The 22175-nt window shown below is 70.8% G+C and overlaps 3 protein-coding genes across 11 annotated transcripts; 2 read left to right on the top strand and 1 right to left on the bottom strand.

Annotated features, from left to right (window-relative positions):
- The first annotated feature begins 281 nt into the window (after positions 1-281).
- Positions 282-6747, top strand: ASIC3 (acid sensing ion channel subunit 3). Of its 3 annotated transcripts, XM_085226756.1 has the most exons (11): positions 282-833; positions 3186-3297; positions 3934-4084; positions 4159-4293; positions 4379-4536; positions 4608-4664; positions 4740-4893; positions 5573-5744; positions 5811-5882; positions 5976-6022; positions 6466-6692. In XM_085226756.1, exons 1-11 carry the CDS (start codon positions 282-284, stop codon positions 6542-6544), a joined length of 1689 nt encoding a protein of 562 aa, XP_085082882.1. In that variant the 3' UTR covers positions 6545-6692. The 3 variants fall into 3 exon arrangements, with proteins under 3 accessions (XP_085082882.1, XP_085082880.1, XP_085082881.1); XM_085226754.1 differs by lacking the exon at positions 3186-3297 and having other exon boundaries at positions 4159-4286; positions 4386-4536; positions 6466-6747; XM_085226755.1 differs by lacking the exons at positions 3186-3297; positions 5573-5744; positions 5811-5882; positions 5976-6022; positions 6466-6692 and having other exon boundaries at positions 4159-4286; positions 4460-4536; positions 4740-5565.
- Positions 6748-6790: 43 nt separating this feature from the next.
- On the bottom strand, positions 6791-10025 carry CDK5 (cyclin dependent kinase 5). Of its 2 annotated transcripts, XM_085226760.1 has the most exons (12): positions 9862-10025; positions 9232-9320; positions 9089-9156; positions 8965-9025; positions 8841-8897; positions 8091-8186; positions 7919-7993; positions 7743-7839; positions 7601-7670; positions 7439-7499; positions 7288-7368; positions 6791-7190 (listed from the first exon to the last, which is right to left on the bottom strand). In XM_085226760.1, the coding sequence occupies exons 1-12, from the start codon at positions 9896-9898 to the stop codon at positions 7104-7106; spliced, it is 879 nt and encodes a 292-aa protein (XP_085082886.1). In that variant the 5' UTR covers positions 9899-10025; the 3' UTR covers positions 6791-7103. The 2 variants fall into 2 exon arrangements, with proteins under 2 accessions (XP_085082886.1, XP_085082887.1); XM_085226761.1 differs by lacking the exon at positions 8841-8897.
- A 128-nt stretch (positions 10026-10153) lies between these two features.
- SLC4A2 (solute carrier family 4 member 2) lies at positions 10154-22076 on the top strand. 6 transcript variants are annotated; one of them, XM_085226739.1, is made up of 23 exons: positions 10154-10293; positions 13447-13578; positions 15517-15682; positions 15753-15985; positions 16051-16166; positions 16275-16504; positions 16794-16930; positions 17014-17194; positions 17263-17398; positions 17485-17668; positions 17744-17858; positions 17932-18116; positions 18213-18426; positions 18502-18717; positions 18956-19104; positions 19173-19367; positions 19440-19655; positions 19773-19862; positions 20041-20207; positions 20672-20925; positions 21007-21176; positions 21410-21583; positions 21652-22076. In XM_085226739.1, exons 2-23 carry the CDS (start codon positions 13519-13521, stop codon positions 21730-21732), a joined length of 3669 nt encoding a protein of 1222 aa, XP_085082865.1. In that variant the 5' UTR covers positions 10154-10293; positions 13447-13518; the 3' UTR covers positions 21733-22076. The 6 variants fall into 6 exon arrangements, with proteins under 6 accessions (XP_085082865.1, XP_085082862.1, XP_085082863.1 ...); XM_085226736.1 differs by having other exon boundaries at positions 18213-18717; XM_085226737.1 differs by lacking the exon at positions 10154-10293 and adding an exon at positions 10746-10945 and having other exon boundaries at positions 18213-18717.
- The last annotated feature ends 99 nt before the right edge of the window (positions 22077-22175 follow it).

Here is a 22175-nt window from a genome sequence, read left to right as displayed (position 1 = left end):
GGACGGAGCGTAGGGACGGGGCTGCGCCCCCACCCCTCCCGTCATCGCCGCCCCGGGGGGGGGCGGGAGGAGCCCGGCGCGGCCCCTCCCGGAGCTCCCACCCCACACCCCCGGCGGAAGGCGGCGGACCGGGGAAGGGGGGGTGGGCACCGCGCCCCCGCTGCGGGAAACCCGCGGGCAGCGCAGCCGCAACCGCATCCCGGTGGCCGCGGGCGCTCCGGGGCCGGGTTTGGGGCCGGGGCGGTCCCTCCCGCGGCGATGGGGCGGGGGCGGGCGGCAGCATGAGGGGCGGCGGGGAGGGCGCGGGGGGCGCGGAGCCGCGGTCGCGGCTGCGGGCGTTCGCTTCCAGCTCGTCGCTGCACGGCATCAGCCACATCTTCGCGTACGGAGCGGCGCTGCGCCGGGCGCTGTGGGGCGCCTTCTTCCTGGGCGCGCTGGGGCTGCTGCTGCTGGTGTGCGCCGAGCGCGTCGCCTATTTCCTCACCTACCCGCACGTCACCAAACTGGACGAGGTGGCCGCGCACAACCTCACCTTCCCGGCCATCACCATCTGCAACCTCAACGAGTTCCGCTTCTCCAAGATCACCCGCAACGATATGTACCACGTGGGAGAGCTGCTGGCGCTGCTCAACGAGCGCTACGAGATCAGCAACCCGCAGCTGGCCGAGCCCGCCGTGCTGGCCGCGCTGCGCGACAAGGCCAACTTCAAGAACTTCAAGGCCAAACCCTTCAGCATGGCCGAGTTCTACAACCGCACCGGCCACGACCTGGCCGACATGCTGCTGCAGTGCTCCTTCCGTGGCGCCGGCTGCTCCGCACGCAACTTCAGCGTGGTGAGTGTGGGGCCGGCAGCGTCGCCGCGGGGCTGGGCACGGTGGGGCGCGGCGCTGGAGGGCCCGGTGAGCTCCGTCCCCATCTCTCCCACTGCATTTGAGCACGGCACGATTCGGCGCCACGGGGCCCCTACGAGCTCCATCCCCGTCTCTCCCATCCACCCCCTGGCGGTTTGGGTGCTGGGTGCCGTCCAGCGGTGCCCCCACCCTGCGCCCACCCTCAGGTTTTGCAGCCGCACTGTGCCATCGCACAGCCCCCGCTGCTCCACACCTTGTAGCTCCGTGTCCCCTCTGCTGCCACCCCAGGGAACGGTCACCCCTCCCAGCGCCGGCACTGCCTGCCTGCTGCTGAGTCTCGCAGCCTGCTGGACGCTCCATGTGTGCCAAAGGGCCACATTGTGACCCCACTGCCACACGCTGCTCTGCGTTGTGGCCACGGGCACCAATGCTGGGGGTCCCACTTGTGGTCAGGGGTGTCACACTGCGGTTGGACACAGGGGGATTTGGTACCAGAGCGTAGTGGGTTGCTCCATCCCCATCGCTCCCATTGAATCCCACTGGTGGTTTGGGTGCTGGGTGCCATCCAGCGGTGCCCCTAGCCCACACCCACCTGCAGGTGCTGGGCTCTGTGCCTCTGCTCAGCCCCCAAAGCTCCGCCTGCACTCAGGGTCCCGCAGCTCCAGTCCCCGTGGCTCCGTGTCCCCTCTGCTGCCACCCCAGAGAACAGCCATCCCCTCCATGCCATTGCCCCCCACCCACTGCCATGCCCCGCAGTGTGCCAGATGTCCTGTGTGCGCCAAAGGGCCGCACCGTGGCCGTGCTCTGCCCCAGGGACGGGCACTGGGACCCACAGTTCCGTGTGAGGACACGAGGATGGTGGGCACAGGGCTCACCCACACCCACAGAGGCACTCAGTGGGGCAGCACCGTGTCCTGCACTGCACGTCTCCCATCACAGCAGCTGGCAGATGTGCAACCAGAGCAGCAGCCAGCACGAGGCTCTCAGAGCAGGAAATTATCTCCTGTGAGAATGACCCCCCCGGGGCTGGGAGCTGAGCCGGGCTCCCACCACCCGTTCCCCTGCGCCAACACGCTCAGGGCTGCTGCTCCCTGCCTCCCCCCGGGTTCCAGAGCGCAGCAGAACACGTGGAGCCCTGAGGCAGGGCTTCCATAGGGCACATGGCCGTGCTCCCCCTTCCCCCCTCCGCGTGCGACTCAGTGGCCAAAAGCACGGCGTGGTGCGTGGCTGAGCGGGGTGAGCACCCTGCCTGCTGGGCCCTGGGCTGTGCCGGGCTCTGTTGTGGTGACAGAGGCTGTGCCACGTGCTCCCCACACGTGGCAGATGTCCCAGCCCGGGCCGGGCCCGTGCCCCCGTGGCCGCTCGGTGGGGTGTGCGTGGGGCTCCCGGTGCGGGGTTGGCGATGCTCGGTGCGGGGGCACATCCCCGTCCCCCCTCCCGCGGTCCCTGGCGCATCCTGGTGCTGGGCCGCCGGTTGCCATGGCAGCCACCTCCCCGTGCGATGGGCAGCGTTGCCATGGGAACCGCTCCCCTCTTTGGGAGCTCCACTGCCGCAGCAGCCGCTCCCCTCCTCCCCCCGCGGCAGGGCAGGACGGGGGCACGGGGGGGCGCGCGGCTCCAGGACGACGGCTGGGCTGCCAACAGCCCCCAGCGCCGCCCCTGTAGGAGGGCTGCCGGGCGCTCCGCGGGGCCCCTCGCCGCACGGGACGGGCTCAGGACGGGGTTTTGGGGCCGACACGGGGCTAAGAGCCGGCATCGGGGCGCGGGGCTTTCGGTGCCGGGTCGCTCACGGATCCTCGGATGCCGCCGTCCCGCTCCGCGCGCGCCGGGGTCCCGCTGGACGTCGGTGCCGGCTGAGCACCGCCGCGCTTTGTGCCCGCTCACGTGTCCCCGCGTCCCCGCGTCCCCGCGTCCCCACGGCCCGGCCCGAAACCCCCTGCAGAGCCGTGCCGCAGGACGCCCGGCGCACCGTTGCCGGCGACCTTCGCCCGCTGCTGCTCCCTGCGCGGCCTGCGGCGCGGCTTCGCACCCGGCACCGCCTGCTATGGGCCGGAGCCTTCGCGGCCTCGCCGGGCGCCTCCCTGCTGCAGTCGGGTGAGCGCACCGGGCGTTACGGCGCGGACCCCCGCATCACCGCGCTGGACGGAGCCGAGAGCCGCGCGCTCGCCTTCCCCGCCGTCGCCCTCTGCAACTACAGCCGCGCCCGGCGCTCACGGCTCACCGCCAACGACGTGTTCTGTTGGGCTCCGAGCTGCTGGCCGTGCCGCGCCGCGACTTCTCCCGGTACCTGCGGGCTCTGGGGCGGCCCCGCGACCTCCGTGGGCTCTTCCCCAGCAAGAGCTACCACCTGGCTGCCTTCTACCGGCGCGCCGGGCACGACATCGCGGACATGCTGCTGCGCTGCCGCTTCCGCGGCCGGGAGTGCGGCCCCGAGAACTTCACCGCCGTGAGTGCCGCCACCAGCACCAGCACCAGCACCAGCACCAGCACCAGCGCCAGCACCAGCACCAGCACAGCCACTGCTACGGCCCTGCTGTGCGCCGCTCAGCCCCGCACCGTCCTGCCCCCATCCCCATGGGCGCTGAGCGGGGCTCGGGCAGGATGTGGGGATGTGCAGCTTTGGGGTGATGGCACGTGTGGGAGGTGCACCTCTGGCACAGCTATGGGATGTGGAGGTTCAGGGACGGCGGGGTGTGTGCTATGGGATGCACAGGCTGTGCACCAGGGGTGATGGCGTGCACTCTTTGGGACGACGGCGGTGCGGGTTGGGACGTACAGACAGTGGGGTGCGCGGGGGGGCAGCGTGGGGCACGGTGCTGCCTGCCTCTCTGACTCCCAGCACCCACGGCACCGTGTGGGACGGTTCCTCTTCCCCGCCTGCACCTGTGGCAGTGCTGCAATGTGGGGCCGCGGCGCCGGGTTCCCAGGAGCCTCACACGGCCCCACACGGAGGGGTCCGGCCGCACTCCGCACCGAGGGCACCGCGCTGTGGGGCTGCCGCTGGGGAAAGGCACCTCCCTGCCCCACCGCGCCCCGCTCTGCCTCACCGCCCCACAGCAGCCGCCCCTGTCCCACCCCACAGATCTTCACCCGCCTGGGCAAGTGCTACACCTTCAACTCGGGGCAGCCGGGCACGGAGCTGCTGACCACGCTGCAGGGCGGCGCGGGGAACGGGCTGGAGCTGATGCTCAACATCCAGCAGGAGGAGTACCTGCCCGTCTGGGGGGACACGGGTGAGGCGGCCGCCCCGCGGGGAGGGGAGCGCGACGCGCCGTCCCGCGCAGCCCCAGACCCGCACTGCTTGCAGACGAGACGTCGTACGAGGCGGGGGTGAAGGTGCAGATCCACAGCCAGCAGGAGCCGCCCTTCATCGACCAGCTGGGCTTCGGCGTCGCACCCGGCTTCCAGACCTTCGTGTCGTGCCAGCAGCAGCGGGTATCCGGCACCGAGGTGGCGCGGCGCGGCACGGCACGGCACGGCGGGGTGGCACGGGGGGCAGCGGGCGCCGCGTGTTTTCCTTAGCCAAGCCGGCAGCTGGTGTATCTACCACCGCCCTGGGGGGACTGCAAGGCCACCCCCATCGAGTCCGACTTCTTCACCAACTACAGCCTCACCGCCTGCCGCCTGGACTGCGAGACGCGCTACCTGGCCGAGAACTGCAACTGCCGCATGGTGCACATGCCCGGTGAGCGGGGCCGGGGGTCGGGGAGGGGGTCGGCCCCCCCCGCGCCCCACGAGCGCCGCGTCCCCCCGTAGGCAACGCCAACGTCTGCACGCCGGAGCAGTACAAGGAGTGCGCGGACCCCGCGCTGGGTACGTGTGGGGCACGACAGGGGCGGGGGGCGGGGGGGACGCGGGCGGCTCCGACACCGCCGTCCCCCGGCGCAGATTTCCTGGTGAAGAAGGACAGCGAGTACTGCGCGTGCCGCACGCCCTGCGATACCGTGCGCTACGGGAAAGAGCTTTCCATGGTGAAGATCCCCAGCAAGGCCTCCGCGCGGTACCTGGCCAAGAAGTTCAACAAGACCGAGCAATACATCGCGTGAGTGGGGTTTGGGGCGGTGGGGTACGGCCATGGACCCCCCCGGCACGGCACAGCCTGGCACGGCTCAGCCCGGCATGGCACAGCCTGGCACGGCACAGCCCGGCATGGCACAGCCTGGCACGGCACAGCCCGGCATGGCACAGCCTGGCACGGCACAGCCCGGCATGGCACAGCCCCCTCGGTGCTGCTGTGCGCCTGGCACTCTGCGGAATAGCATGGGATAGAACCATAGAATGGTCTGGGTTGAAAAGGAGCACGATGCTGTTCCAACCCCCTGCTGTGTGCAGGTCGCCAACCAGCAGCCCAGGCTGCCCAGAGCCACATCCAGCCTGGCCTTGAATGCCTGCAGGGATGGGGCATCCACAGCCTCCTTGGGCAACCTGTGCCAGTGCCTCACCACCCTCTGAGCAGCACAGCCCCGCACGGCACAGCCCTCCTGATGCACAAATGCACGCTTTGCCACATGGCACAGCACTGCACGGCACAGCACTGCATGGCACAGCACTGCATGGCACAGCACTGCACGGCACAAACCTCTGGGCACGGCGCAGTGTGACACAGCACGGCACGGCACAACCCCCGGCACGCACAGAGCACTCCGTCCCACCGCACGGCACACCGCAGTGCAGCGCAGCCCCCCACCTTGGCACCCCCGCCCCGCTCCCACCCCCCGCAGGGACAACGTGCTGGTGCTGGACATCTTCTTTGAGGCGCTCAACTACGAGATGATCGAGCAGAAGAAGGCGTACGAGGTGGCGGGGCTGCTGGGCGACATCGGGGGGCAGATGGGGCTCTTCATCGGCGCCAGCCTGCTGACCATCCTGGAGATCTTCGACTACCTGTACGAGGTGAGCCCCCCCCGCCCCCAGCCCAGCCCCACCGCGGGCGGCAGCACTCACCGCGTTGCCCCCCAGGTGTTCCGGGACAAACTGGTCGGCTTCTACAAGGACAAGAAGCGGATGCGGCGCGGCAGCAGCACCACCCTGGTAACCCCCCCCGGCCCCGGCTCCCCCCACCTCATCCCACCCATCGCCGCCCGTCGCCGCTCATCATCTCCTCTCTGTCCGCCCGCCCACCAGGAGCATCCCGCCGTGCCGGGCAGCCCCGCCGCCGCGCTCCCACCCAGGTAGACGCGTGGGGACCCGGGGGGTGCGGGGCAAAGACGGCGGCGGGGACCCCCCCGGCCCCTCATCCCCCCATCACCCGCGGGGCGGCCGCGCCGCCCCCGCCACGCATCTCCCCCCCCCCCCCCACCGGGCGCAGGGCGGGGAGCCGCTGCAGCACCGCTCCGGGCTCACGGCCGCGGGGTGCGCGGCTCACGGGGACACCCAGCACGGCGCAGCCGGGAGCTCCGGCCCCGCGTGACCCCGCGGGGCGACGGGACGGGACGGGACGGGACGGGACGGGACGGGACGGGAAGGGAAGGGAAGGGAAGGGAAGGGAAGGGAAGGGAAGGGAAGGGAAGGGAAGGGAAGGGAAGGGAAGGGAAGGGAAGGGAAGGGAAGGGAAGGGAAGGGAAGCGGCCCCGGAGTTCGGCCGCCCCGCTGACCGCCCCCCCCCGCGCTGCAGAGCGGCCATCGGGCCCTGCGCGGCCACGCGGACGGTGTCGCCTTCGCCCCGCACCTGCTACCTCGTCACTCGGCTGTAGGCGCCCCGAGGAGTTCTCCTATCGAGGGGCCCGGCCCCACACCCCTGGCCGGCCGGGGGGTCCGCTGGGGAGCAGCCCCTGCCCTGGGACAGAAGCCAGGTGCCGGGGGGCTGCAGGGTCTCCGCTCCGCATCCCTGCATGCGCTGCTCGTCCCCGCGCCCTGCTGTACATCGCGCCTCGCACCAATAAAGTCCTGCCCCACACGGCTGGCACAACCCGTAGCGGCACAGAGGAAGGACGCGGGGGGGAGGGGGGGAAGCTCTTTATATCGGTAACAAAGACGCGTTGCAGCCACGGACAGCGCGGTCGGGAAAGGGGCGACCCCTGGGGCCAGCTCTGGGGGACCCCGACCGCCACCAGGGCTGGGGGGGCTGTGGGGCCCGGCTCCCCATCCTACTGCTACACCGGCACGGGGGGGGCACGGCACGGCCCCGACTCGGCACGCTGGCAGCCCGGGGCGGCGCTGGGTTAAAATCCTAATAAATAGAGGGGGGAGGGGGGGGCACGGGGCGCCCGGTCCCGCCCCCCCTCCCCGCTGCCCCCACGGCTCCGTGTGGGCTTAGGGGGGGCAGAAGTCCGTGAAGTAGGGGTGCTGCAGGGCCTCCTCCGCCGATATCCGCTGCACCGGGTTGCACTTCAGCAGGTTCTGGGGACGGCACGGGAGGGGGGCGAGGCTGAGGGCCCCCAGAGCAGCCCCCTCCCCGCGGCGGGATACAGGAATGCCCCCCGCCACCCCCGCTCACCTGCAGCAGGTCCCGGCCGGTGGCGTTCAGCTTGGGCACCACGTTGACGAGGGAGGTGGTGGCGGGGTACATGGGGTACGGCTGGGGACACTCGTGAGCACCCGGCCCCGTGCCGCCCCCCCCCGCCCCACCGGGCCCCCCCACCCCTCACCTTGTAGTCGGGCAGCTTGGCCATGGCCGGCCACTGCTCCTCCGTGGGGGTGCCCAGCAGCGTGCGGGGCTGTCAAGGGCCACGGGGAGCTGCGGGACACGCGGGGCCCCGCCAAGGCTCTGCCCTCACCCCCCCCCAGTAACACCGGGTCCCAAAGGATATCTGAAGATCCTCTTCAGCTGGTCGTCCACGTCGTTCCCCGGGAAGAGCGGCCGCCCCGCGTTGGCCAGCTCTGCACAGGGATGGGGTGAGGCCCCCCGACGGCCGCCCCAGGCGTCCCGCAGCCCCCCGGCCCTACGGCTACCTGCAAAGATGCAGCCGGCCGACCACATGTCGATGGAGGTGGAGTAGAGCTTGGCACCAAACAGCACATCCGGGGGTCGGTACCACAGCGTGACGACCTGCGTGGGGCAGAAGGGAAGCTGGGGGAGGGGCGGGCGAGGCCGGGACCCCCGGGTGCACCCAGCAGCCCCTCCTCACCTCTGCTGAGTAGCAGCGCACCGGGATGCCGAAGGCCCGCGCCAGGCCGAAGTCTGCCAGCTTCAGCTCCCCGTTCTGCAGTGAGACAAAGGGGTCAGGGGCTGGGGGAGCACCAAAGGGACCCCAAGGGGCAAAGGGGGGCCCGGCGTGCCGCCCCCAGCCCAGCACTCACCCTGTTAATGAGGAGGTTCTGCGGCTTCAGGTCCCTGTGCAGGACGTTGCGGCTGTGGCAGAACGCGAGGCCCTTCAGGAGCTGGTACATGAAGGACTGAGGAGAGAGCAGCCCAGAATCAGCACAGCACCACTGCCACCACCACCCCAAAATGACGGCATCACAGAGTCACAGAATGGTTGGGTTGGAAGGGACCTCAAGGATCACGAAGCTCCAACCCCCCACCAACCTCCACATCTCACAGCAGCCCAGGCTGCCCAGGGCCCCATCCAACCTGGCCTTGAACACCTCCAGGGATGGACGGGGATCCACAGCCTCTCTGGGCAGCTGTTCCAGCACCTCCCCACTCTCACAGCAAACAACTTCCCCCTCACATCCAACTAAGCCTTCTCTCCTTGAGCTTAAAACCATTCACCCTTGTCCTGTCACTGCCTACCCTTGTAAAAAGTTGTTTCCCTTCCTGTTTATAATCCCCTTTTAAATACTGCAAGGCTGCACTGAGGTCACCCCGCAGCTTCTCTTCTCCATGCTGAACAAGCCCAGCTCCCTCAGCCTGGCTTTGTAGGGAGCTGCTGCAGCCCTCTGAGCATCTTTGTGGCTCCTCTGGACCCTCTCCAACGGCTCTCTGTCTTTTTTGCACTGGGGGCTCCAGAGCTGGGCACAGTGCTGCAGATGGGGCCTCACGAGGGCAGAGCAGAGAAGGAAAGAGAGAAGAGAGGGCTGCGTCCCCCACCCCCCATAGCCCCCCACCTTCACGATCTCAGGGTCCAGATCTCCGTTACAGCTGTCGAAATACTTCTTGAGGTCCTGCGGGGGGGGAGGCGGCCATGAGGGCACGGCCGGAGGAGACCCGGGGCCGCAGCGCCCCGCTCACCTGGTCGCAGAACTCAAAGACCAGCGTCAGCTTCTTGTCGCTGTGCAGGACGTCGTGCAGCCTGCGGGGAGCGGCGTCAGCGGCGGGCCGGCACCGAGCCGGGAGCACCGCCCGCAGGCCTCACCTGACGATGTTTTTGTGCTTCAGCTCCTTCAGCAGGCAGATCTCCCGCAGCGCCGAGCTGGGAACGCCCTGCGGGACGGCACGGCTCGGCTCGGCTCTGCACGGCTCGGCACCGGGCGGCCCGGCCCAGGCAGCTCCCCTCACCTCGTCGTCATCGTCCAGCCGCACCCGCTTCAGTGCCACGATCTCGTGCGTCTCCCGGTTCTTGGCCTTGAACACCGTCCCGTAGGTACCTGCGGGCGGGCGGTGAGTCAGGGGCACAGCGCTAACGGGGCACAGCGCTAATGGGGCACAGCGCTAATGGGGCACAGCGCTAATGGGGCACAGCAATAACGGGGCACAGCAATAACGGGGCACAGCGCTAACGGGGCACAGCGCTAACGGGGCACAGCAATAACGGGGCCCAGCAATAATGGGGCACAGCACTAATGGGGCACAGCGCTAACGGGGCGCAGCAATAACGGGGCACAGCAATAACGGGGCACAGCACTAACGGGGCGCAGCAATAACGGGGCACAGCACTAACGGGGCACACCGATAACGGGGCACAGCAATAACGGGGCACAGCAATAACGGGGCACACCGCTAACGGGGCGCAGCACTAACGGGGCGCAGCAATAACGGGGCGCAGCAATAACGGGGCACACCGATAACGGGGCGCAGCAATAACGGGGCACACCGATAACGGGGCACAGCGATAACGGCACTCCGCCGCCAACCGGCCCCGGTCCCCGCCCCTCCCGCCCCGCTGTCCCGCCCCGCTTCCGGCCGCACCTTCCCCGATCTTCTCCAGTTTCTCGTACTTCTGCATCGCTCCGCTCCGCTCCGCTCCGGGCCCAGCGCCCCGGCCCCGCCTCTTCCGCCACACCTCCCGGCAGCCTTCGACTTCCGCCAAACCTCCCGGTCACCCCGGAAGTCCCGCCCCTTCCGCTACACCCCCAGTAGCCCCGCCCTGGACACGCCCGCTATGTGATCACGCCCCTCTCTTGGCCCCGCCCCGATTGGTCCCGCCCTCCCTTGGCCCCGCCCACTCCACTCGTCCGGCCGGCGGTTCGATCCCCGCCGCCGCCGCCGGGCGGTTCCGGGTGCGGTTCCGGGTGCGGTGTTCGCTCCCCGCTCCGGCGCGGAGCTCTGCCCCTTCGGGCTTCCGGAATCCGCCCCGCTCCACCCGGCCGCGCCGAGCCGCCCTCCGCGCCCGGAGCCCCGGTAAGAGACGAAGGCGGGACGGTGCGGGGCTCGGTGCCGCCGCTCCGCGGGACCAACCCGGCTCACGGCACGGGCGGCCCCGCGCTGCCCGCCATGGTGGTGCTCGGGAGCGGGACGGGGGATCGCATCCGGGGGGGCACAGCCGGGACTCCGCTCGGTGCGGGCGGGGCGGATCCTCGGGGTCGTTCCAAGGCTCCGGGCGGCGCACCGGGCACCGGGATGCGCTTTCGCTCTTTGCAGGGCACCGGGAGCACTTCCTCCGCTTCCCCCCGCCCCGCAGGACTCGGGGGGGCGGTGCCGGCGGGGCTGCGGGGGGGCGGGCGGCGCTCCCTACACGGCACCGCTATTAACGCTGGGCCGCCCCCCGCCCCGAACCGGGCTGTGCCCCCGACTCGCCCTCCCCCCGCCCCCGCCGGGAGAGCCCCCGGCCGTGCCCCCCCCGCCGCACGGAGGTGTGGCCGCGGCGGAGCGCTTCGGAGTTGGCACCGCCGCCGTTGGGATGGAACAAAGCGCTCCGCCGCGCTCCGTCGCCGCCGCTCTTCTTCCGCGCGCACCGCTATAAGAGCCCCGCGGGGCGGAGAGGGGCGCGGACGGACCGACGGACGGCGGCGGCCAAAGCCCCGGAAGCGCGGGGGCACCGCGGGGCGATGGGGTGAGTGGGGCTGAGCCGCGGGTCCGTTCCGCGTCCCCGTAGGGAGGTTCGGGTTCGGTCCCGCGGGGGCGCGGCGCGGCGCCGTGATTCATTTCCTGGCCCCGACGGCTTTGAGGTCACCGCGGGGCGGGCGATATTTTTGGTGGCGGTTTCCGAAGTTGCAGCGCGCAGCACAAAACCCCGCGGGGCTGAGCCCGGGGGCGGCGGCGCCGATCCATCCCGCGGTCACCGCCACGGGAGGGGGCGGCGGTGGCACCGAGACCGCGCGGAGCCGCGGGTGAGCCGGGCCGGGACGTGGCGGTGAGCCCGGCTCCTCGCTCTGGCCTGAACCGCTCCGTGCCGCACCGGCGGCACCGGATGCGGGGATGGACACCGGCGGCCCCCGCGGGGGTGGTGGATGCGGAGAGCTCCGTGTCAGCGCCTGGCGAGCAGCGGGGCAGCCGTGGGGCTCTTGGCCTCTCCCTGTCTCCTGGGCACCAATGTGTGCAAAACAGCAGCGTGAGCCTGGGGCGTGTGTGTGCTGCTCACATGGCAGTGGTGCTCACAGGGATGGCGCTCACAGGGATGGCACCCAGGGATGGTGCACATGGAGTGGTGCACCCAGGGATGGTGCACATGGAGTGGTGCACCCAGGGATGGTGCACATGGAGTGGTGCACCCAGGGATGGTGTACATGGCAGTGATACACCCAGGGATGGTGTACATGGCAGTGATACACACAGGGATGGTGTACATGGCAGTGATACACACAGGGATGGTGTACATGGCAGTGATACACACAGGGATGGTGTACATGGCAGTGATACACACAGGGATGGTGCACACGCGGCAGTGGTGCACGCCCGGACGGCGCACCTGAAGATGCTTCTTGTGAGCGTGTTGCCCACAGGCCGTTGCTGCGGGTCTCCAGCAGGACGACCGCAGGTGCTGCGCCCAAGAAGCGCTGCCCACGTGGCGCTGCGGGTCCCGGTCCCGGCGCTGCGTGCCGCTCCGCTCCCCGGTGCGGTGCCGTGGCCGTGCGGGCGCAGCGGTGCCGCAGTCCCGTCGGGCGCGGTGCGGCGGCCGGGACGGTGCCCTGTAATCGTCTTAGGCGGGATCAGGCGGGCAGGTCGAGGCTGGCCCCAGGAATGCATGGCAGCGCGGGGCGGGGGCAGCAGAGCCGGCTCACGCACAGGCGCTAATCGGAGCCAGGAGGTAATTAATGGAGCGCGGCGGTGTTGGCAGCCCTATCTCCCTATCGCGGACCTGCCCTGCTTATCTGGATTGGTCCTGCAAACAAGAGCCCATTGTGCCGCGCCGAGAGCCTGGGAAAGGCGGCACGCGGGGGGGCACCGCACCCCTGCGCGCTCCTCACCTGGGGTGGGGGCTCCGAGCAGCCCCCTGACTCAGCCTGCACGCGGGTTCCTCTTCTGGCACGGAGCGAGAGGTTCCTCTTCTGCCCCGCTGTGCTCGTGGTGACTCAGTCGCCACCAGGGCACCGGGACCGGCGTCGTCACCGTTTCCAGTGGGGTCACCCGAGGAGGCCGCGTTCCCTGCACGGCTGTGGTGGCACTGCGGAATTTACGGCTCTGGCTGGGGGCTGGCGGCAGCAGGTGCCGGTGGGGATGGTGGTGCCCATGGATATTCCTGTAGATGTTCCCGTTGATGTTCCTATAGATGTCCCCATGGGTGTCCCCACGGTTGTACTCGCAGAGGTTCCCATGGATGTCCCCATAGAGCTCCCCGTGGATTGTGCTCAGGGAACTCCCCACAGTGGTCCCTATGTCATTGCCCGCAGTGGAGCCCAGGGCAGCCCGGCTCTGCTCTGCACAGCCCAGCAGGTGTTCATGAGGCTGCAATCCGTGCAGCAAAGCAGCAGCTGTGGTGCCTGCAGGGAACAGCTGGTGCAGAGGTTGGGCTCCAGAGCCCGACTGCGGCCAATGCTTTAGGAATGGGACGGAAGCACGGCGTGCCAGGCACAGCAGTGCTTATCTGAGCCGTGCCTGCCCGTGCTGATGGGCACAGCGTCAGGAAAACTCCTGGGAAGAGTGGGATTTGGAGGCCGTCCGGCACACGGCGGTGCAGGGGGCGATGACGGGCACCCATGTGAGGCACAGTCATCCCTGCGCCCGGTCCGTGCCGTCACATGGGGCCACCTCCGGCCGCAATAACCGCAGCGCCGAGGGCTCCGCCGCACACGCGGAGCTGCCCGGGGCAGGTGGGGGGCGCGGGGGGGACCGGCGCCGTCCGTGGCGCCCAGCGGGGGGCTGGGGCTGGGTGCGCGGTCGGGGTCGCGCCGCGGCGCTGGGCGCCATCCAAGCTCCTCTCTCCGGCGTTGCTCTTGGCGGCCGCCCCGGCGCTCGGCCCCGCGGCCAACACAAACCCTCCCGGAGCCGTCCGCGGGGCGCAGCCCGCAGCGCTGTTTTCTTTCCCTCCCCGGCCCCGGGTCAGCCCGAGGCGACGCCGACCGCGGCTCCGGGCCGGCACCGGGAGACCCGCACCGACCCCGCCGTGCCCCGCAGGTTATGCTGCGCCCACACCGCCCTCTGAGCCCCCGCGAGAAGGAGAAGGGCTGAGCTGCGCCCGACGGCACCATGAGCCGCTCCCCGGTGTCCTCCGAGCTGCACCACATCGTCTCCTCCGCCTTCGAGAGCGTGAGTGCACACAGGGGCGGCGGGGAGGGGGGCGGGGGCACAGCGTCAGGGCACGGCACCATCGGCACGGCACGGCACCATCGGCACGGCACGGCGTGCGTCAGCGTGGCATTGAGGGGGTCAGCACGGCACGGTGCAGTGTGGGGCAGCGTGGCACGGCATGGCACGGGGCAGCGTGGCACAGCGGGGGTCAGCGTGGCACAGCACGGCACTGCGCAGCCCTCCCACGCACCCTAGGGCTGCCATCCAGGCACACGGCACCTGCCCCAGTGCAGCTGTGGGGCAGCACCGTGAGGCTGAGCTGTGGGGCCGGGGTACCCTCAGGTGCCGGCTGTGCCGGTGCCGCGTCGGATGCTCAGCTCGGCGGGTTTATGGACTGCAGCTGTTTGGTTAACGATTAACCCCTGGCCGTCCCCGTGCCGTGGCTGCGCTGCGGTAGCACGTGACCGGGGATGGGTCTGTGGTTGGCACAGCTCTGTGCCCCTTCCCTGCCACCGTGCCACCATGGATTTCCTCCTGCACATCGCGGTAAGGCGCTGCCCCGCACCCCGCGCCGCCCGGCCGCGGTGTCCTGCGGGTGACAGAGTGCACGGGGACTTGTGGCATCGCCCACCGGGGCCGCTTCTGGTGTGGGGATGGCACAGCGCCGGCGTCCCGTCCCGGCGGGGTGGGTTTGCTGGGGGGTCCTCGGTGTAACCGCAGCCGGAGCTCAGCGCTGGGGGCAGGAGATGTGGAGGGGGGATGTCCTGAGGAGGGCCGTGGGATCCGGCGGTGTGGCACCGCCCGTGAGGGGCAGGCAGGGTGCACGCCGGTAGGGGCAGCAAGGGGAGTCATGGAGCAGCAAAGGAAGGAGGGCTGGGAGGGGGTCTGGGCTGGAGGGGAGGTCGGCTCCTGGGACCTCTTTGGGGCCACCCCGGGGTGGTCTGGGTGGGTGGTCTGGGGGGGTGACCGTGTGTCAGAGAGGGCACTGCTGGAGGTGGGGGCTGCCGTCGTGGGGGGGTCCCGAGCTGTACGGCGGGGCACCAGCGGCACCCCCGCACCCTCAGCTGCACCCCCTACAGCCGTGCCACCCCCTCCGCGGGGTCGTCCCGGGGGAGACCGGGGTGGGGAAGGGAACGGGCAGTGCAACCCCGAGCGGGATCCGGGCACGGCCGGGGGGGGCGCAGAGCCGCGTTCCGGAGGGCCGCGCACCGCCCGGGGGGGCGCATTCCGGCGGCGCCGCGCATAGCACTGCCCGGGGGGGGGGGGGGGGGGGGGGCCGGGATGCTGCTGCGCTGCGCTGCCCTCTGCGCCGTCACCTTGAGGCGGTGCGGGGCGGCTCCGCGGGTGTTTGCCGAGGGGGGGGACGGAGCCGCCGCCCCCCGCGCCGCCCCCCCACCCCCCCCACCGCCGTGACCTTCCGATAAAGCGCCGCGAGCGCTGCGGAGGGAGAGGGCTCCGCCATGACTCAGGTACGGCCCGCATCCCGCAGCCCCATCCGCACTCAAATCCCGTGCCCGCACCCCGCCCCCATATCCCGCGTCCGCGCCCATACCCGCACCCTGCGGCTGGCACCCGTCCCGGGCCGTTGCGGGCGCAGGGAGATGATACGGGGGTGTGGGGCGCGGAGCGGGGGGACGTGGGGCGCGGGGGTGTGTCCTTCGGGTGCGGGGTCCTGGGGCTGCGCGGGGCGGCTGCGCCCGGGGCTGCCGCGGTGGTATGCGGGATGTGCGTGCCGTGCGGGGCGTCCGCGTCCGGGGTGGCACGGGGGAGGGCTGCATCCAGGAGTGCGGTGAGGGTGCGGGATGGGCGGACCCGGGGTGCCACGGGGTGTCCGTGCCGTGGGGGCGTGCGGGATGTCCGTGCCGTGCGGTGCCGCAGGGCCGTGGCGGCGTCCGCACCGTACGGAGCCGTGGCCCGCACCCGGCCCGGCCCAGCCCCGCCCCGTCCCTCCCGCAGCCCGAGCCGCCCGCACCGGGCCCCGCTTCGCCGCCGCTGGCTGAGGAAGAGGAGAAGGACCTGAACAAGGCGCTGGGCGTGGAGCGATTCGAGGAGATCCTCAGCGACGCGCACCCGCGCAGCGTGGAGGAGCTGGGGCGCATCTACGGGGAGGAGGACTTTGAGTGTGAGTGGGGTACGGGGGGGGGAGGGCGCGGGGCGGGGACAGCCACCTCAACACCCGCACCCCCCCGCAGACCACCGGCAGTCCTCGCTGCACATCCACCACCCCCTGTCCGCGCATCTGCCGCCTGACGCGCGCCGCAAGAAGGGGGTCCCCAAAAAGGGCAGGAAGAAGCGCGGGCGAGCGGCCGCCCCCGGGGAGAACCCCCCCATCGAGGAGGGGGAGGAGGATGAGGAGGAAGCGTGCGACACCGAGACGGAGCGCTCGGCCGAGGAGCTGCGGGGCGGCCCCGCCGAGGGGGTGCAGGTAGGGGCGGTGCGGGGCCGCGGGGCGCGGGGCTGCTCCTGGCCGTGCCACGCCCCTCGGTGCAGTTCTTCCTGCAGGAGGACGAGGTGACCGAGCGCCGCGTGGAGGAGCCCCCGCCCCCCCCGGCACCACCCGGCCCCACGGCGGAGCCCCACGGAGCCACGGCCCCCCCGGCAGCCAGGTGAGCGGAGGCTGCGCCGCGCCCCGCGGCTGTGCGCACCGCCGGGTTCCGTGCCACGGGCCGTGCGGGATGGGTGCGCCGCGGTGCCACGGGCTGTGTGTGTTGCAGCCCCGGCGCCGAGGAGAGCCGCGCAGCCGAGGGCAGCGCCGTCCCCGAGGATGGCGGCTCCCCCGGGCGCCCCGCGGGCAGGGCGCAGCCCGGGCACCGCAGCTACAACCTGCACGAGCGGCGCCGCATCGGCAGCATGACGGGCGCGGAGCAGGCGCAGTACCAGAAGGTGCCCACGGATGAATCGGAGGCGCAGACGTTGGCATCGGCCGACCTCGACTACATGAAGAGTGCGTGCGGCGCCCGCGCCCCGGGGGCGGTGGGGTCTGGGGGACCCGGAGCGGTGCGCGGGGCGAGCGAGGCCTCGTGCGGGGACGCGGGGCCGGGCGCGTGGAGCGGGAAGCGGCGGCGGTTCCTCCCCAGAGCGCCCCGCAGTCGCGGCTCGGAGCCCCCCGGCACCGCGTGTGCCGCGACGGCGCTTTCCGGAGCGGCCGGGTTCTCCTCCCCGCTGCCCGCCCCGCCCCGCAGGGCTGCGCCCCCCACCCTCGCCCACCCTCCTGCCGCTTCCCCTTGCCGCAGGTCACCGCTTCGAGGACGTGCCCGGCGTGCGGCGGCACCTGGTGCGGAAGAGCGCCAAGGCGCAGGTGGTGCACGTCGGTAAGGAGCACCGCGAGCAGAGCGCGCGGCCGCGCAGGTCGGACCGGCAGCCCCACGAGGTGGGTTGTACCGGGATGGGGGTCCCGGGGGGGGGCCGCCCCGCGTCGTGCTCTGGGGCACCCACCGAACCGCGCCGCCGCAGGTGTTCGTGGAGCTGAACGAGCTGGTGCTGGACAAGAACCAGGAGCTGCAGTGGAAGGAGACGGCGCGCTGGATCAAGTTTGAGGAGGACGTGGAGGAGGAGACGGACCGCTGGGGGAAACCTCACGTGGCCTCGCTGTCCTTCCGCAGCCTGCTGGAGCTGCGCAAGACGCTGTCCCACGGTACGGCGCGGGGGCGACCCCGGGGGCTGCGCTCAGGGGGGTCCCCGGCTCAGCCCGCTGCCCCCCAGGCGCCGTGCTGCTGGATCTGGACCAGAAGACGCTGCCGGGCGTGGCCCACCAGGTGGTGGAGCAGATGGTCATCACCGACCAGATCCGGGCTGAGGACCGCGCCAACGTGCTGCGTGCGCTGCTGCTCAAGCACAGGTGGGTGCGCTGCCGGGGCTGCGCGGCGCCGGGAGGCTCCGGCCCGGGCACGTGGCTTCCACACCCAGCTCCGTGCCCGTCTGCAGCCACCCGAGCGACGAGAAGGAGTTCTCGTTCCCCCGGAACATCTCAGCCGGCAGCCTGGGCTCGCTGCTGGTGCACCACCACAGCACCAACCACGTGGGTGAGGGCGGTGAGCCGGCCGTCACCGAGCCCCTCATCGCCGGGCACGGTGCCGAACACGACGCGCGCGTGGACGTGGAGCGGGAGGTGAGCAGCCCTTCCTCCCCCTCCCCCCCCTCTGCCACTCCTCATCCTCGGGCGGCGCTGACCCTGTGCCCGCAGCGTGAGGTCCCGACCCCCGCGCCCCCCGCCGGCATCACCCGCTCCAAGTCCAAGCACGAGCTGAAGCTGCTGGAGAAAATCCCTGACAACGCCGAGGCCACCGTGGTGCTCGTGGGTACGGAGGGGTGGCGGGGGGGCTGTGTGCTGTGCACCCCGTGGAGCCTCGTGCTGAGCGCTGCGCCCCGCAGGCTGCGTGGAGTTCCTGGACCAGCCCACCATGGCCTTCGTGCGGCTGCAGGAGGCGGTGGAGCTGGACTCGGTGCTGGAGGTGCCCGTCCCCGTGCGCTTCCTCTTCGTGCTGCTGGGTCCTAGCAGCACCCACATGGATTACCATGAGATCGGGCGCTCCATCTCCACCCTCATGTCCGACAAGGTGGGTGCCACTGCCTGCCTGCCCGCAGCCCCGCTCCCATCCCCGTGCCCCTGGCCGCCGGTGCCCGGCAGCCCGCCCTGACCCCGCTGCCCGCAGCAATTCCACGAGGCCGCCTACCTGGCGGACGACCGGCACGACCTGCTGACGGCCATCAACGAGTTCCTGGACTGCAGCGTGGTGCTGCCGCCCTCCGAGGTGCAGGGCGAGGAGCTGCTGCGCAGCGTCGCACACTTCCAGCGTGAGATGCTGAAGAAACGCGAGGAGCAGGAGAGGAGGCTGCTGCTGGAGCCCAAATCCCCCGAGGAGAAAGGTGGGCTGGGGCACAGCGGAGTGGGCGCGGGGTGGCCGGGGCCGACCGTCCATCTGTCCATCCATCCGGGTGCAGCGCTGCTGAAGCTGAAGGTGGCTGAGGATGAGGATGAGGACGATCCCCTGCGGCGCACGGGGCGGCCCTTCGGGGGGCTGATCCGGGACGTGCGGCGCCGATACCCCCATTACCTGAGCGACTTCAGGGACGCCCTGAACCCGCAGTGCATCGCCGCCGTCATCTTCATCTACTTCGCCGCGCTGTCCCCGGCCATCACCTTCGGGGGGCTGCTGGGTGAGCACCGTGTGGGGTGTATCCGCATGGGGCAGTGCTGCATGGGAACAGAGCAGTGCTGCGCGTGGGGATGGGATGGCGGTGCACTGCGTGGGCACAAAGCGGCGTGCTGCACGGGATGGAGCAGGGCGCCTTGTGGGAGCTGTGCAGAGCGCTCTGTGGGCCGGAGGAGCGTGGTGCGTAGTGAGGGGCCTTGGCCCAACCCCACGGGCCTTTCCTGACCCCATACTTTCCGCAGGGGAGAAGACGCACGACCTGATCGGGGTGTCAGAGCTGATCATCTCCACGTCGCTGCAGGGCGTGCTGTTCTGCCTGCTGGGTGCGCAGCCCCTGCTCGTCATTGGCTTCTCGGGGCCGCTGCTCGTCTTCGAGGAGGCCTTCTTCACGGTGGGCAGGGGCTGCTCCCGGCTGTGGGGTCCCTGTGGCCACCCCCGCTCACCCCATCTGTGCTGCAGTTCTGCACGTCCAACGGGCTGGAGTACCTGGTGGGGCGCGTGTGGATCGGCTTCTGGCTCATCCTGATCGTGCTCCTGATGGTGGCCTGCGAGGGCAGCTTCCTGGTGCGCTTCGTCTCGCGCTTCACCCAGGAGATCTTTGCCTTCCTCATCTCCCTCATCTTCATCTACGAGACCTTCTCCAAGCTGGGCAAGGTGAGCTGTGGGTGCCGTGGGTGCCGTGGGTGCCGTGGGGCTGGGATGCCCCTGACGCCCCGCACTGCACAGATCTTCCAGGAGCACCCCCTGCACGGCTGCGCTCAGCCCAACGGCACCGCGTGGAGCAACGGCACCGCGGCACCCAACGGCACGGCACAGCGCGGGGCCACCAAGGTGACGGGGCAGCCCAACACGGCGCTGCTCTCCCTGGTGCTCATGGCCGGCACCTTCTTCATCGCCTTCTTCCTGCGCAAGTTCAAGAACAGCCGCTTCTTCCCTGGACGGGTGCGTGGGGCAGGCGGGACGGCGGCGTGGGCACGGGGTGAGCCCGGCTTTGGGGGCACAGTGAGCCCAAGGGCGGTCGGGGAATTTGGGGCCGGGCTGATTCCATCCTTCCAACAGATCCGGCGCCTGATCGGGGACTTCGGGGTGCCCATCGCCATCCTGGTGATGGTTCTGGTGGACTACAGCATCCGCGACACCTACACGCAGGTCAGCGCCCAGGACCCCCACGCGCTCCCCCTGCCCCTCAGGGGATGCTGACCCCGGTATCTGGCTCTCTCTGCCTGGAGCCCTTTGGGTTGGGCCCTGCTAGGGTCCCCAGTGTGGGATGGGGGCAGCCCTCTCCCCGTGGGAGCCGGTGACCCTACAGCGTCCCGTGCCCCCGCAGAAGCTGAGCGTGCCCAGCGGCTTCTCGGTGACGGCCCCCGATAAGCGGGGCTGGGTGATCAACCCGCTGGGCGAGAGGAGCGACTTCCCGGTGTGGATGATGGTGGCCAGCGGCCTCCCCGCCGTCCTCGTCTTCATCCTCATCTTCATGGAGACGCAGATCACCACGTGAGCGCAGCGGGGCCGGGCTGGGACGTGCACAGGGCTGGGAGCGCCGTGCCGAGCTGAGCTGTGCCGTGCCGTGCTGCGCTCGTTGGGCCAAACTGTGCTGTGCTGAGCTACGCTGAGCCATTCCAAGCTGTGCTGTGCCATGCTCTGCTCTACCGTGCCGTGCTGTGCTGCGCCGTGCCAAACTGCCCCATGCCATGTCATGCTGAGCCATGCCCGCCTGGGCCACGCTGTGCTGTGCGCTACCAAGCCATGCCTCATAGTGCTGAGCCTTGCCAAACTGTGCCATTCCATGTCAGGACAACGCGTGCCATGCCATACCGTGCTGACCCTTGCCAAACTGTGCCATGCCATCTTAAGCTATGCCATGCTGAGCCATTCTAAGCTGTGCCGTGCCGTGCCATGCTGAGCCGTGCCCACCCGTGCTGAGCCGAGCGCTGCCAACGGTCCGCCCTTGTGCCCAGGCTGATCATCAGCAAGAAGGAGCGGATGCTGCAGAAGGGCTCCGGGTTCCACCTCGACCTGCTGCTCATCGTGGCCATGGGAGGATTCTTTGCTCTCTTCGGGCTGCCCTGGCTCGCCGCCGCCACCGTGCGCTCCGTCACGCACGCCAACGCCCTCACCGTCATGAGCAAGGCGGTGGCACCGGGGGACAAACCCAAGATCCAGGAGGTGAAGGAGCAGCGCGTCACCGGGCTGCTGGTGGCCGTGCTCGTCGGTAGGTGCCTGCCGGGACGTGGCCGTGGGGCTCCGGCGTTTCCTCCTCGCACGCCACTGCTGACCCCCCCCCCGTCCTTAGGGCTGTCCATCGTCATCGGGGAGCTGCTGCGCCAGATCCCCCTGGCTGTGCTCTTCGGGATCTTCCTCTATATGGGCGTCACCTCCCTGAACGGCATCCAGTTCTACGAGCGCCTGCAGCTGCTGCTGATGCCCCCCAAGCACCACCCCGATGTCCCCTATGTCAAAAAGGTCGGAGGGTCCCGGGGCCGTTCCGGGGGTGGGAGAGGCCGTGCCCTGCCCGGGGGGTGCCGGAGCCTCACCCGGGGCTGCAGCGGGGCTGGGCGTAGCAGGGTGCCGGCGGGATGCCCGGCTGGGGCGGGGGGCGCGGTGCGGCCTGCGGGAGCCACGCGGCAAGGAGGGGCGCAGGACGGGGGTGGGGGGGACGCGGGGTCCCGCACGCCCTGACGCCCGCCCCCCTGCAGGTACGCACGCTGCGCATGCACCTCTTCACCGGGCTGCAGCTGGCGTGCTTGGCCGTGCTCTGGGCCGTCATGTCCACCGTGGCCTCCCTGGCCTTCCCCTTCATCCTCATCCTCACCGTGCCGCTCCGCATGTGCCTGCTGAGCCGCATCTTCACCGACCGCGAGATGAAGTGTGTAAGTACTGCCCCGCTTTGGGGGGCGCCGGCGCAGCCCCCGCCGCCCCTCACCCCGCACCTCCCCAGCTGGATGCGGACGAAGCCGAGCCGATCCTGGACGAACGGGAAGGCGTGGATGAGTACAACGAGATGCCGATGCCGGTTTGAGCAGCCGGGTCCCAGCGCCTCCGGGGCTCCGCCAAAGAGAAGCCGCCCCGCAGCGCAGCCCTCGGCCGCCTCCCGACCGGGCCGTGGGGCGGAGCCCCCCCACCGCAACCCTGCAGCGCCGCGCTCCCACCCGACAATCAGGTGTTTCCGGAACCCCGCTTCCATTTAACGGGGTGACCCCAATGGCAATAAACGGCGTTACGAGCGCGGCGGGCTGAGGGGAGCTGAGCCCCCCGGCTGCCGGCAGCCCAGGGGGCCGGGGAGCGCTGCCGTCGTGCCCCCCAGCCGCCCAGGGGCTGCAGGCAGGGCGCTGCCCCGTGCCAATAAACAGAACGGACTTTGCACACTTTTCACCAGTTTTATTGTAAAGTTATCCCCGCTTCCCAAGCACCCCCCTCTCCTCCCGCGCCCGGCCCCGGAGCATCCCCAATGCGTGGCTGTCA

This window comes from Meleagris gallopavo, chromosome 6 (genome assembly GCF_905368555.1).
Source record: "Meleagris gallopavo chromosome 6, MGAL_WU_HG_1.1, whole genome shotgun sequence".
Lineage (NCBI taxonomy): Eukaryota > Metazoa > Chordata > Aves > Galliformes > Phasianidae > Meleagris > Meleagris gallopavo.
This window is presented reverse-complemented; position numbering and strand designations above follow the sequence as displayed.